Here is a 12812-nt window from a genome sequence, read left to right as displayed (position 1 = left end):
GTCCAGCCCCCCTCCAAGGAGGACTGACATTTTGTACCTACTGGTAAGTAGCCCCTGCCCTGGGTTTCCACAGTGTCCCAGCAGCTTCCTTGTGACCCCCCTGGATTTCCCTGACACAGTGTGGACACTAACAGCATCCTACATTCCAGCACTGCTGTTCCTGGTGTCACCCCAGTGACCACAGCACCCTAGTGGCAAGGCCTCTGGAACTCTGAGGCACAGTAATGAAGAGCTCTGTTGAATCCTGGCTCTACCTCCTCACTAGCTGTGTGGCCTTGGAATAGTGACTTAACCTTGCTGAACTGGAGATTCTTCCTCTGTACACAGATAGTAAACACTACTGAAATCACAGGCCCAGCCAGCCTTGCCTGCTAGCCTTGCTGTTTCTGGACTATATTGGGTAGGTCCTGCCTCAGTGCCTTTGCACTGGTTGAGCCTCTGCTTGGATCGCTCTCCTGCCTGCCCCGCACCACCCCCCCATGTTTGAATGTCTTTACTCAAGTGTCACATTTTCACTGAGGCCTTCCTTGGCCACTGTATCTACCATTTCCGCTCCCAACATTTCCTAGGCCTCCTTTCTGCTTAATTTCTCTCCTTACTGCTCATCACTAACACACTACATGTCTGACATATTCATTTGTTGGTTGCTAGACTCCTCCATGAATTCCCTGAGGACAGAACATTTTGCCTGTTTTGTCCCCTACTGTGTCCCAATGCTTTGCACAGTGCCTGGCATATATTAGGTGCTCAGTAAATAGGTGTTGAGTGAATGAGTTGGCTGGATAACAGCTATTTTGATTCCTGTAGTCCAGTGGAAACCACTCAACCTCCGGGATTGACCAGGGTCAGTCCAAGCTCCAAACCCAGCCAGCTGTTTGACCTGGGACAAGTCTCTGAGCCTCCTTTTGCTCTTATGCCCACAGCTCACCGAGGCCCTAGCACAGCCTTCATGAGCCTTCCGTGTCTGTGCTGTCTCCACTGTATCTATGGCAGGCACTCCTTACATACTAACCACTACTGCTATCATTAGAAGGTAAAGAAACTGCTGTTTCAAGAGCTACCAACAGAGCTGCTGGAGGAGGAGGTCTGAATTAAGCTCTGAAGCTGTCTGTTTTGACAAAGACCAATGGGCCTTTTGATTATGCATCAAGCAAGCAAAAATTCTGGGGACTTCCCTGGCGGTCCAGTGGTTAAGACTCTGAGCTCCTAATGCAAGGGGCACGGATTTGATCCCTGGTTGGGGAACTAAGATCACGCATGCCGCACGGCAAGGCTGAAAAAAAAAAAAAAAGAAAGCAAGCAAAAATTCTGGTCTTGGATGGAAATGTTAGGGGTAAGGCTTGTGAAGCTCTGTCGCCATTTTGGGCGCAGTCGCATCTTTGCCAATAGATGGGTACGGAGACTGAGGCGAGCAAGGGATTCTCTCTTCCTTCTGGAACTAGAGAGAAGGTAGGTGGGTGGGGTGGTAGGAGCTGTACTCCAAGGAAGGAACATGGAATATCCCCTCTGTGGGAGGTGAGCCTGCAACACAGTAACCAACCAGGCAGTCAGTACAGGGGCTCCAGGAGCCCCCCAGCTGAAGAAAGGGGATATGGACTCAAGGGGAATTTGCATATGGGTATTAGTAATAATATGAGATCCCCTACTGGCCCCAAGTGATCAGGTGAGGGCCACCACTTGAGCAAAAACTTGCCTGAGAATTAAGCCAACCCAGAGGAGAGCAGGGTCAAGACCCAGGGAAAGAAGGGCTCCTGACTGCACTGTGTGAGCACCCGGATCTGCCCATTCCTCAAGTGGACTCCAGACCTCAGTTCTAAGAGCCAACACATTTTCTTTTTTGCTTAAGCTACTACGAGATGAGTTTTCTGGCATCTGCAATCTTTAAGTTGTGACTATCCGTACTGGAGTCCGTCTCCTCACCTCCACCGCCCACAAGAGGCTCATTTCTGGGATCCCAGCAACACCGCCCGGGTCCTGAAACTGACTAGGGCTCAGGAACAGTCTATCAAGTCGACCTTGATCCCCATGACCACTGATATCGGTACCACATTGTCAGTCCTGCCTGGGCCAGGCTACCTCATCCCAGCCCTGATCTCTTCTGGGCATGGGGCCCTTGGCCCATAACTTGCTTCTCCAGCCGCACCTGGTATTTGTAGCAGTCTCGGCGGTCACTGGGGGAGCTGCCCTGGCACGTGCCCGTCTCTGTGTTGTTCTGACACGGGCAGCCTGTCCCGTCCTGCTCGTTACATGTGTCTGCATGGCCATTACACTGACATCTGAAGAGAGGGAAGAAGACGGGGGTTATAGAGCCCCCACGACCTACAGGGGCCCAGGCTGGATGCTGTAAACGTGAGTTCCAACCCATGAGGCCAGAAGAGGAAACTGAGGCTCACAGAGGTCAAGCTGTTTACCCCAAGGCCACAGTGTTGGTAAGTGGCAGAGTCAGGATTAGAACCCAGGATGGACGAACTCCAGGGCTTACTGACCATTCAGAAGGAAGGGGGTGGAATGGGGAGGCTGTCTTGAGGCCTCTCCCTCAGGGCCCTCTCTCTCTCTTTACCCAAGAGTCTCCACCAGGGCTGCTCGGTAACCTGCGTTTCAGCACTGGCCTGAGGGAGAGGGTCTCCCACCTGAGTCTAGTTCTTTGCCCCCAACCCCTGCCTCAGGGGATCTCAGCCTTTCCTGACTGAGGGCAGAGGACTGGGGAGAGGAGCCTGGCTCCCAGAGCTGTTCCTACTGAGCGGGGCAAGGGTTCCTGGCCCCCCTTCCACTTACTTGGTGCACTTCCCGTCGAGGAGGAAGTAGCCATGGAGGCAGCTCTCACATTTGTCCCCATAGCTATTATTGTGGCAGTTCACACACACAGCCTCGTCTTCACTAGGACCCTCTGTCACCCAGTTTTCGATCTGGCCAAGGAAGGACAGGGTGATCACAAAAATGCACGGACCAGCCCCTCCTCCCTCAGAGCCAGGAGTCCAGAGCCCAGCAGCCTCCTCCTCCCTCAGACTAGGAGCCCCCAGCCCCCTCCTCCTTCAGACCCAGGAGTTCAGGACCCCAGCCTCTTTCACCTCATCTGGATCCAGCGAGTACTTCTCCGGCTCCCTCCTGGCCATTTCAAGCTCCTTCCTGGAGACGCAGACCTGGCTGTTGCCCCGACAAAAGGCGTGGCAGGGCCGGCAGGTCCCGCCCCCCACGGCTGAACCCACGAACAGGGGGAGGCACTGCTCACAGTGGCTGCCCTGGAAACCAGGGACAGGGCGGTCAGAGGGGGTGAAGAGTCACAGTGGGTGTGAGAGTTGGGGGAAGGTTCTGAGAGCACCAGGGGAGGGCAGCAACAGCTCAGGCATTTGGCTTGGGCAGTCCCAGCCCATCTGCCATTGAGCCCTCTGCCTTCACTTGCACACCTCCAGTGATGGGGTTTCACTCCCCTTCAGCCCCAGTGTTGCGCTCAGAAAGCCCTTCCCCACAGGATCCCAGATGCTCCTCCACGGGATCCCCCTCCCTGGTCCAGTAGTAATTCTGTCCCGCTATCCAGGGCGGCCCCTCTGTGGTACAGACCCAGATGGTGTCCCCAGGGTCCTCTCGTACTTCCTTGGGATAGGGCTAGGCCCCCTCCTCCCTGTGCCTAGCTCACTGGGGCTTGGAAGGAGGCTCAAGATGCCTGAGTGTAGGCTGAAGGCACAGAGGCCCAGGGCGAGGGCCTGAGGTCCCAGACGGACACCTTGGTGTGATTGTGGCAGAGCAGGCAGTGGTCGCGGGCCCCCACACCGGCGCACTCGCTGTGGCGGTTGCAGCGACACTCCGTGGAGCAGTTGTGGCCGACAAAGCCGAAGTGGCAGCGGCAGTGGTCGGGCTCCACGCATGAGCCGTTCACGCAGCCCTGGGCGCACACGGGGCGGCACAGCCCCGTCACACTGCAGGGGTGGGGCAGGAGTCAGCGCAGGGTAGCGGGCCGCTCCCTCCCAAAGGCACACCCAGCCCTCAGCACGGTCCTCACCACGCCTCTGAGGCCACCACCGGCCAGCCCACCCTCTTCACAACTAGTCCACCCCCCAGTCCGCTGCATCACTCCCCTGCCCCGGGTCCAGCCCAGCACCTCCTCCAGGGGCGATGACCCCCTTCCCAGGGTATCCTGTTAAACTAACTGACCAACCTTGCCCTCCACGACCTAGCCCCCGCCCTCACACCCTCCTCCACACCTTGGACTATGTTTTCTTGCGTCCCACTTTGATCCATGCCCCATCGTCTACCGCTCCCCACGGACTCTCCCACCCCACGGTCTGCCTGGCCCTGCTCCCCTCAACCCCACCCAAGCCCCCACGTCTGGCCTGTAGCCTCACTTGTCCATGGTGTAGCCCGTCTTGCAGCTGCACTCGTAACCGTGGGGCCGGTCATGGCAGTTCTGTGTTTCATTGCAGTCGTGGTGCCCGTTTGCACACTCGTCCTCAGGGGGGCAGGACAGGAAGGCCCAGGAGGCCCCAGGTCGCCCACATGTCAGCCCTGGCACGAGGATACAGGGCTTCACTGTGGAGGCCTCTGAACCACTCGCCTAGCCACCCGGGCCCTTGCTCCCCCTTCCCCTGAGCGCCACCTGTGAGAGCCCCCAGTGGCCCTCCACGTTCTCTGAACCAACCCCACGTCAGAACGCAGACAGGAGCCAGCCCCGCTCACCCCATCCGAAAACCCGTCTCACCATCGCGGGGGCCGCTGAGTCCACCCTCCAGGCAGCGGCCACCCCCATCCTGGCCCCCCCAGGCACACCAGCCACAGTGGGGCCGCCGCAGGCACAGGGCGCACTGTGTTGCCTGAGCACAGCCCAGGGAGCAGCTCTCGGGTCCTCGGAGCAGCCGCCCGCAGCCTCCAGCCATACATCGCAGGGGCAGGTAGGAGGGGCTCAGACACTACAGGGGAGGGGAAATGGCAGAGAAAGAAGATCAAACAAACACCTCCTGGGTATCTTCCTGGATTGCACCCTCTTCTCAGAGATCTCACCCCTGCTGGCCACAACCGGGTGGACCAAAATGGACATCAGCTGGGGTCATCACATTCTCCCTCCTCGGCATTTGTAACTAGAAATTCAGACCAGAAGTCAGGCTAGGGACATCCTTGAAACTAGATGGTGTAGACTAGGGCTGGCTGGGCCGTTTGGATGAACAAATGACAGCAAATGAAGAGAACAGAGAGAGGCAAGAAAAGAGCAGAGACAGAAGGAAGCAGAGATGAGAGTCACACACCCCAAAGACAGGGAGACAGGCAGCTTTCCAGGCTCCACCTCCAGTCCCTGGTAGGGCCTGGCTGCGCTTTCCACCTGGGTTACAAGAGGCACCACCGTGCTGGTATAACGAGCCCCTTTACCCACCTGGCTTGGCATGCAGCTGTTCCTTACAATCAAAGAACGGCAATGATCCCAGGTGGAAAAAGAAACAAGCATCAGGAGGGGGGTTGCCAGCCACGGCCTCTTAGAACATGGACCCAGCTGCTGGGGCAACAGGATCCGCCCGCCCTTGGCTGGGAAGTTGAGGAGTCCGTGGTCAGGACTCAGCAGCTCACACACCATCACTTATCGTGTCCTGGGACCCAGACACGGTGCTCAACGAGGTTCACACTCCTGGAAACTTACCTCAGTGGATGAGAGCATTTTATTTACGGCTTGGGCCTTAGGTAAAGTATAAGAGGAAAGAGATTAGTCTAGGCTGGCTGTCTGGAAGCACTTAGGAAGAAACAAAGCAACCATGCAGTCCTGAAATAGAAAACCCTGATAGCTGTGGCCGGAGCTCTGAGTCCCTATGGGTTACGCCGGTGATGAGCCGAGCCTGGCTGAACTGCCAAAGCCAAATTCTCCTCCAGGTTAGGCTTCCAGATCTGAATTTAGTGCACCCCTTGACAAACAGAGGGGCAATCTGGACGGGGGCCAAGAGACGCCCGAGGCTCCGGTCTGCTCAGCACTTTCTGCCGGGACCCCCCCTAGCGGCCAAATGTGATGCTGCCCAATACCATAAACTGCATTTCCTGTGTTCCTGGAAGAGATGCAGGATCCTAGCTCATCTGCTGACATATGCCCACAGCCTAGCAAAGTGCCCGGCACAAGGAAGCTGCTCAATGAAGAATTTGGTAAAAGGACAAAGGGAAGGAGGGAAGAAGCCAGCCAGCCAGCCAGCCAGCCAGCCAGGGAAGGGAGCACCTTGTTGTCTGCCCCAGGCTCTGAGGCCAAAGGCATTTAGAAGAACAATGCCTGACTGTTAAAATAAGGCTGCCCTTGAGCGAAATCACGGCAGGTCTGGTCTGCGCACCTGTTATGATTGATCTGTGTTTTTAAAACACCTGAGCCAACAGTTTTAACTGACTTTCCCAGAAATCAGAAGATCTGGCAGCAGCCCTCTGACATTCCCATGCAGCATCAGCTCCACGCTCTCCATTCAGCCGCCCCACCACTCCCTCCCGCCTCACACCTCCTGAGCTGCCTGCAGCCTCTCTGGTGTTGCCTTCCAGTCCCTGGGATCCCAATAAAAACAAATAATGGAAATCTCAATAATATTTAGGGAGGACGTGTATCACCGGAAGGACCCCAGGCTTGAGGACGAGAGGCCTCTGCTTGTTAGAGGTGCCACCGCAGGGGACCTCTGCCCTTGCAGCCACGCTGAGAGCCCCACGGGGAGCACCCCCCACTCCCAGCCGCTGCACTGACCCTCTTGGTGTGACCCAGACAGCGGAGACTGGGAATCCTCCCAGTGGGTGGAACGTGGGGATGTTACTGAGTTTTTACTGAATAGCAGGCCGGGCTCCACGCTCTACATACATTCTCCCATCTAACTTGGACGACCTTCCTATGGGACGGTGTGGTATGACACAAAAATGTATCTGGCCTTTGTCCCCGGTTCCTGGTACTGAGCTACTAAAACACATAGGGGTTCCTGAGCGGTGGGGATGTCTTTTGCTGTTCATAAGGGACCCCTTTTACACCTGAGTTTATGCTTACGGGGTGATTTAGGGGAGTCAGCCGAAAAACCAAGTGATTAGAGCCCCACTCACCCACCGGGGGTCAGGGGAGAGACTGAGCTCTATAAAAACACTTGAACCATGAGATTCAGGGGACTTCCCTGGCAGTCCGGTGGTTAGGACTCTGTGCTTTCACTGCTGTGGGCTGGGGTTCAATCCCTGCCCTTACGGGGGACTAAGATCCCGTAAGCCGCGCGGCACGGCCAAAAAAAAAAAAAAAGAACAACAACAATGTGATCCAGAGAGCTTCCAGGTTGATGAGTGCATCCTCTGGGAGGGCGGCATGTCCAGTGAAGGCATGGAAACTGCATGCCTTGCCGATTCACCTCTTCTATTTGGCTCTTCCTGAGCTGTATCCTTTATAATAAACCAGTGTGAGTAAGTAAATGTTTCCCTGAGCTCTGTGAGCCATTCTAGCACATTATCAACCCTGCAGAGGGGATGGTGGGAACCCCCAATGTGCAGCCAGTTAGCCTGGATTTGTGACTGCCATCTGAAGGGGGAGCAGTCTTGTGGAACTGAACACTTTAACCTGTGGGATCTGACTCTGATTTCAGGTGGATAGTGTCAGAAATTAACTGAATTGTTGAACACATAGTTGGCGTCCAGAGAACTGGAGAATTGGTTGTTGGTGTTGGAAAACACCCCAGACAGGGTCTGTTGACGGCACTCCTATTTTACCAAAGACTCGTGTAGGCTCTTGGGTTGTGAGGTGGTGAGTAATCACACCTCAGTTGGGTCTTGCACAATCTTGCACAATAAAGATGAATGAGGAGTAGGGCTTCCCTGGTGGCGCAGTGGTTGAGAGTCCGCCTGCCGATGCAGGGGACACGGGTTCGTGCCCCGGTCTGGGAAGATCCCACAGGCCGCGGAGTGGCTGGGCCCGTGAGCCATGGCCGCTGAGCCTGCGCGTCCGGAGCCTGTGCTCCACAACGGGAGAGACCACAACAGTGAGAGGCCCGCGTACCGCAAAAAAAAAAAAGATGAATGAGGAGTAGACAGACTCACAACTCTGGCCCAGTGACACTGTTTCTGGATATGACAGCAGTAGCTGAAGCTTTCTTATCTCCTGCTGGGGTGGGGCTGGGGCTGACTGCCTGTGTCTGCCACTGGGACAGCTAAATCATGCCAGGCAGAGGCATCTTTGGTTTTTTTGTTTTGTTTTGTTTTTCAGCCGTAACGCACGGCTTGTGGGATCTTAGTTCCCTGACCAGGAATTGAAGCCGGGCCCTCGGCCGTGAAAGTGCGGAGTCCTAACCACTGGACCACCAGGGAATTCCCCCCAGAGGCGTCTTTGGAATGGACCTTATGAGACAGCACGCACTGGGCAGCCAAGGGGTAGACTGTACCTCCCCAGACCATGCCCATGTTCAAGAATCATCTCTCTAGACCACAGCCATAGATGAGGGGTGGGTCTGAATGGCTGTGTCAGAAGCAGTGCTCCTTCCCTTCCCTGGCCACACCTCACTGGACCACGGCTGGACATCTGACTCGTTAGCTGAGCTGAAGTCTTCCCTGAGAATGTGAACTAACAGAAGAACACAGAGATGACTGTGGTCTCTGGAATTAGAAAGTCACATAGCGACTCCCCTGGTGGTCCAGTGGTTAAGCATCCGCCTTCCAATGCAGGGGACGCGGGTTCGACCCCTGGTCGGGGAACTAAGATCCCACATGCCGTGGGGCAACTAAGCCTGCGTGCCACAATTACTGAGCCCGTGTGCCACAACTACAGAGAAGCCTGCACGCCGCAACAAAGAGCCCGCAGGCCGCAACTAAGACCCAACGTAGCCAAGTAAATAAATAAATAAATATTTTTTTTAAAAAAAGGAAGTCACACAGACTGAGGGTCAAGGTCTGCCAGTTGAGGTGGTGTGTGTTGATGATCAAGCCAAGAGAAACCAGAGGATGGAGACGTGCAGAAAACAGCTGAGATCAGAGACCAGGCAGCCCAAGAAGGATGAAGCGACAGTACTTCCTACCTTCAGACAACATCAAATACCCCCGGTTCCTTATAATAACATCAGCTCGAGTGGGTTTCTGTATCTTACAACCAAAACTTCTAAAAGTAGAGAGAGAAAGAGATGGAGGAGGAAAGTGGAAAGGTGTGGGAGGGAGAAGGGAGATGGTATTGAGTCATGGGAAGGATGGGGCGAGGAGAGCTTAATTGAGAGTTGGAGAGACACCAGGGCTGAGGAGTCAGGAAGGGGGTGCTGGGACATGACGGGGAGACTCACAAGGCAAGGAGAGGGACTTCCCTGGTGGTCCAGTGGTTAAGACTCCACGCTTCCACTGGGGGCGCGGGTTTGATCTCTGATCAGGGAACTAAGATCCCCCAAGCCGTGTGCGACGTAGCCAAAAAAAAAAAACCAAAAAAAAACCCAACAACAAGAACGAGGCAAAGAGGGAAGAAAGAGATGTTGGAAGGGGCGAGAGAAGAGAAAGTGGGAAGAAAGAGAAAGTGTGACGGTGGGACCAGCCCTAAGGAAATGGAGGCGGACGTGGGACAGCGGCGGCGGGGTTGGAGAAAGGTCAGTGTGCAGCAGGGAGGAGGGCCACAGCACACCCTGCTGGGGGCAGTCAGTACCTGTTGGAGGCTGCTGCTCCAGATACAGTGCTGCCAGCCCCCGTCTGCACCCTTGGAATCCAGGCAGGAGGTGCAGTTGGGCAGGAGGTGACAGGGCGTGGGGCAGGGCAGGGGGGGCGATGATTCCACCGGCATCGGGGACACGTTCAGCAGAGAGTGGCTGAAGCACGTCCAGTCATAGGTGGGCTGCACCGAGAGGATGCGGCGGGTCTCCCCTGGGGTTGGGGGCACACGGATTAGAAGCAGGTCCGGGCCCCCAGCCCCCTCCCCTCCTCCTCCCTCAAAGCAGGCCCCTGAGCCCCTTGCGTCCTTGGAGCAGGAATCCAGGCCCCCAAACTCTCCTCTCGGGGAGCAAGCCTCAGCGCTCACCAGTCCTCTTGAACTGCCGCGTCCACATGCACTTGCCCTCCCTTGTGCACTGCTTGCAGTCGGCCGCCCCACACACGGCCTCCGAGCAGTTCCCAGCCCAGAAGACCTCTCGCTGGTTGATGCGACAGTCATTCTCCGAGGTGCAGGACCCATTGCGCCCGATGCAGGCACCCTCAGGGCAGTTGGTACACCACTTACAGCGGGGGGCAGATGCCTGGCAGGGGGATACGGGCTCAGCGGGGTTGTCAGGGCCCCCAGCATCCCTCCAGCCTCAGGTCTTGCCACCCAATCCCAGCTGAAGAGCTCAGTGGTGCCTGAGCCACGCCCCCTTCCCACCCCCACCCCCATCATTCACCTCTCCATCTCCAGGCTGCAGGGTCCGGGGATGGCGGGCCAGGCACTCACTGCAGGTCCGCAGACGTCGACATTCCTCAGGGGAGTGGGGCATTGGAGAGCAGGGGGGACCACCACAGCCCAGCCTGGGGAGACATGAGGTCTGGCTCATCACATTCAGCCAAGCCCCACCCTTCCTCCTCACCCTCGCCTCTTCCTGGTGCCTCGTGGACACCGTCCTGCAGGTCCCACATATGCATCCCCAAGTGCTCTCAGCACAGGCCTCCCAAACCTGCTCCTCCCCAACTCACTTGGTGACGGTCCCACGTCCACCTATCACCCAGGCCAGAGACACTGGACGACATCCCATGGCCTCTTGGCCCTCCAGCCACCGAGGCCTCTGCCTCCTGAATTCTTCTCTGACCATCCCCTCCTCCTCCACCCCTGCAGCCCCCGCCCAGTTCAAGCCTCCCCCTTCCAGGCCTCCACCTGCAGCCTCCCCTCACCACCCCCTCCTTCACAGGCCTGCCCCTGCCCTCTCCTGCTTAAACCTTCTGTGGCTCCCCATCACCCACAGTGGAGGGCCATAATCCCTCACTCAAAATCCTTGAAGGCACACCTGTTTCAGAACTTTCCAGGTTTCAGAAAAGCAGTGGGTGTACCCGCTGTTACATAATACCCCTAGCAGAGTCTGGGGGAGCACCCTAAAAATCAAACCCTTTAATATTCTGTAGTAAACATGGTGACACATTTAATGGGACAAAATAAAGCCCGTTAGTACCCTCATACCACGTTAGTAGCCTCACACCAGTATAGGATAACTGCGCAGTCAAGTTAGTTTGTGCTAAACCTAGGACAGCGCCTTCAGCCTCCTGGTATGTTTGGATTCCCAAACTCCAGACAAGGAGTCTTGGAGCTGGACGGAGCGCAGTTCAGCCAGGCACCGGAAGCCCTTTCTGAGCTGCCCCACCCACCTTTCCAATCTCATTCTTCCCCAGCTCAGATGGTTTCTAAAATACACCAGATACAGCCCCGCTTCTGAACCCTCATGGTCTAAACTTGACTGGTCATTTAGGGCCCAGTTCAGACTCAGCTAACCCCAGCCCACAAACAGGGCTCCCCACTCGGTGAGGTCCCTGAGCCTGCCCCTGCCTGTGATAAGCTGCCCATTTTCCCATGTGAGTTGGTCTCCTAACCAGACCACACACACCCTGCTGAGGCCTCCCCCACAAGCCTGGCCTGGCACAGAACCCACTTCGGAGGGCACCAGTACCACCCACCCACCCAAGTGCTGTCAGTCTCCATGGTTACCTATGGGCCTGGTCCCCGGACAGGCAGGCCCCATGGCACCAGGTACAGGCCCCAGACTGGTTACAAGCTTCGGGCGAGGGTAGCAGGTGGCAGGGGTCAGGGGGCAGGGTCAGGGCCAGCAGGCGGCCCAGGGCCACTCCCCCAAAGCCTCCTGAGATATACAGGCGACCCCCTACCGCTGCCACAGCGTGGGCCACAGACTCCTCCATTGGTGGTCCCACAGAGGCTGGGCCTGGGGAAAGACAGAAAGTTCAGAGAGAGCAGGAGACTCGAGGAAGAGATTCACACAAAGGTACCAGTCAGAGAGGGATGCTGAGAGGAGAGACAGTCTAAGGAGAGCAGAGACAGACAACGAAAGACAGAGAGAAGACAGATAAGGCCAAATAAGACAAGAGCATCAGACACAGCAAGACGAAAGAGAGGGAGAGAGACACATAAACAGAAAAAAGGAACAGAAAAGAGTGGAATAAGAACAGAGACATGGGCTTCCCTGGTGGTGCAGTGGTTGGGAGTCCGCCTGCCGATGCAGGGGACGCGGGTTCGTGCCCCGGTCTGGGAGGATCCCACATGCCGCAGAGCGGCTGGGCCCGTGAGCCACGGCCGCTGAGCCTGCACGTCGGGAGCCTGTGCTCCGCAGCGGGAGAGGCCACAGCGGTGAGAGGCCCATGTACCACCAAAAAAAAAAAAAAGAGACAAATGTTGTGGAACCCGGGGACTTCGCTGTTAAGACTCTGCGCTTCCAATGCAGGGGGCGCGGGTTCAATCCCTGGTCGGGGAACTAAGGTCCTACATGCCACGTAGCGTGGCCAAAAAAAAAAAAAATGTTGTGGAACAAGACTAAGGTGGTGGCTGAACCACACTGTGAAGGTACTAAATGTCGCTAAATTGTTCGTTTTATGATGACTAATTGTGTTATGTGAATTTCACCTACATTTTTTTAAATCCTCAAAAAAAAAAAAAAAAAGAGTCAGTGGAAAAAATAGATTAAGAGCGAAAGAGAGTTAGAGACAGAGGGTCAGAGAAAGCAACAAAAAGCAAAGGAGACAGGCCCGGAGACACACACACACAGTCAGTCATTTACAATGACTGTCAAATGAAATAAAACGGCAAGATACAACCCCTTTCCAGCCTATGAACTGGAAGGAAGCACCCTCACATATGACAGTCGTTGCCTCTAGAGAATGGGATTATGAGGGATTTTTTTCTTCCTATTTTACAA

General features: G+C 55.9%; 1 protein-coding gene across 2 annotated transcripts in view; it reads right to left on the bottom strand.

Moving 5' to 3' along the window:
- Nucleotides 1-12812, bottom strand: part of MEGF8 (multiple EGF like domains 8) — a 47799-nt gene that overhangs the window by 7380 nt on the left and 27607 nt on the right. For both annotated transcript variants that reach the window (XM_022585566.3, XM_089902797.1), the window contains 10 exons: nt 11594-11825; nt 10305-10428; nt 9950-10163; nt 9581-9795; nt 4694-4901; nt 4341-4500; nt 3722-3914; nt 3069-3239; nt 2776-2906; nt 2144-2276 (listed from right to left, as the gene is read on the bottom strand). In XM_022585566.3, the coding sequence (XP_022441274.2) occupies nt 2144-2276; nt 2776-2906; nt 3069-3239; nt 3722-3914; nt 4341-4500; nt 4694-4901; nt 9581-9795; nt 9950-10163; nt 10305-10428; nt 11594-11825 (1781 nt within the window). The remainder of the gene's footprint in view (nt 1-2143; nt 2277-2775; nt 2907-3068; nt 3240-3721; nt 3915-4340; nt 4501-4693; nt 4902-9580; nt 9796-9949; nt 10164-10304; nt 10429-11593; nt 11826-12812) is intronic.

This window comes from Delphinapterus leucas, chromosome 20, assembly GCF_059928025.1.
Source record: "Delphinapterus leucas isolate spDelLeu-1000000601 "Yukka" chromosome 20, BTC_Dleu_Yukka2, whole genome shotgun sequence".
Taxonomy (NCBI): Eukaryota; Metazoa; Chordata; class Mammalia; order Artiodactyla; family Monodontidae; genus Delphinapterus; species Delphinapterus leucas.
This window is presented reverse-complemented; position numbering and strand designations above follow the sequence as displayed.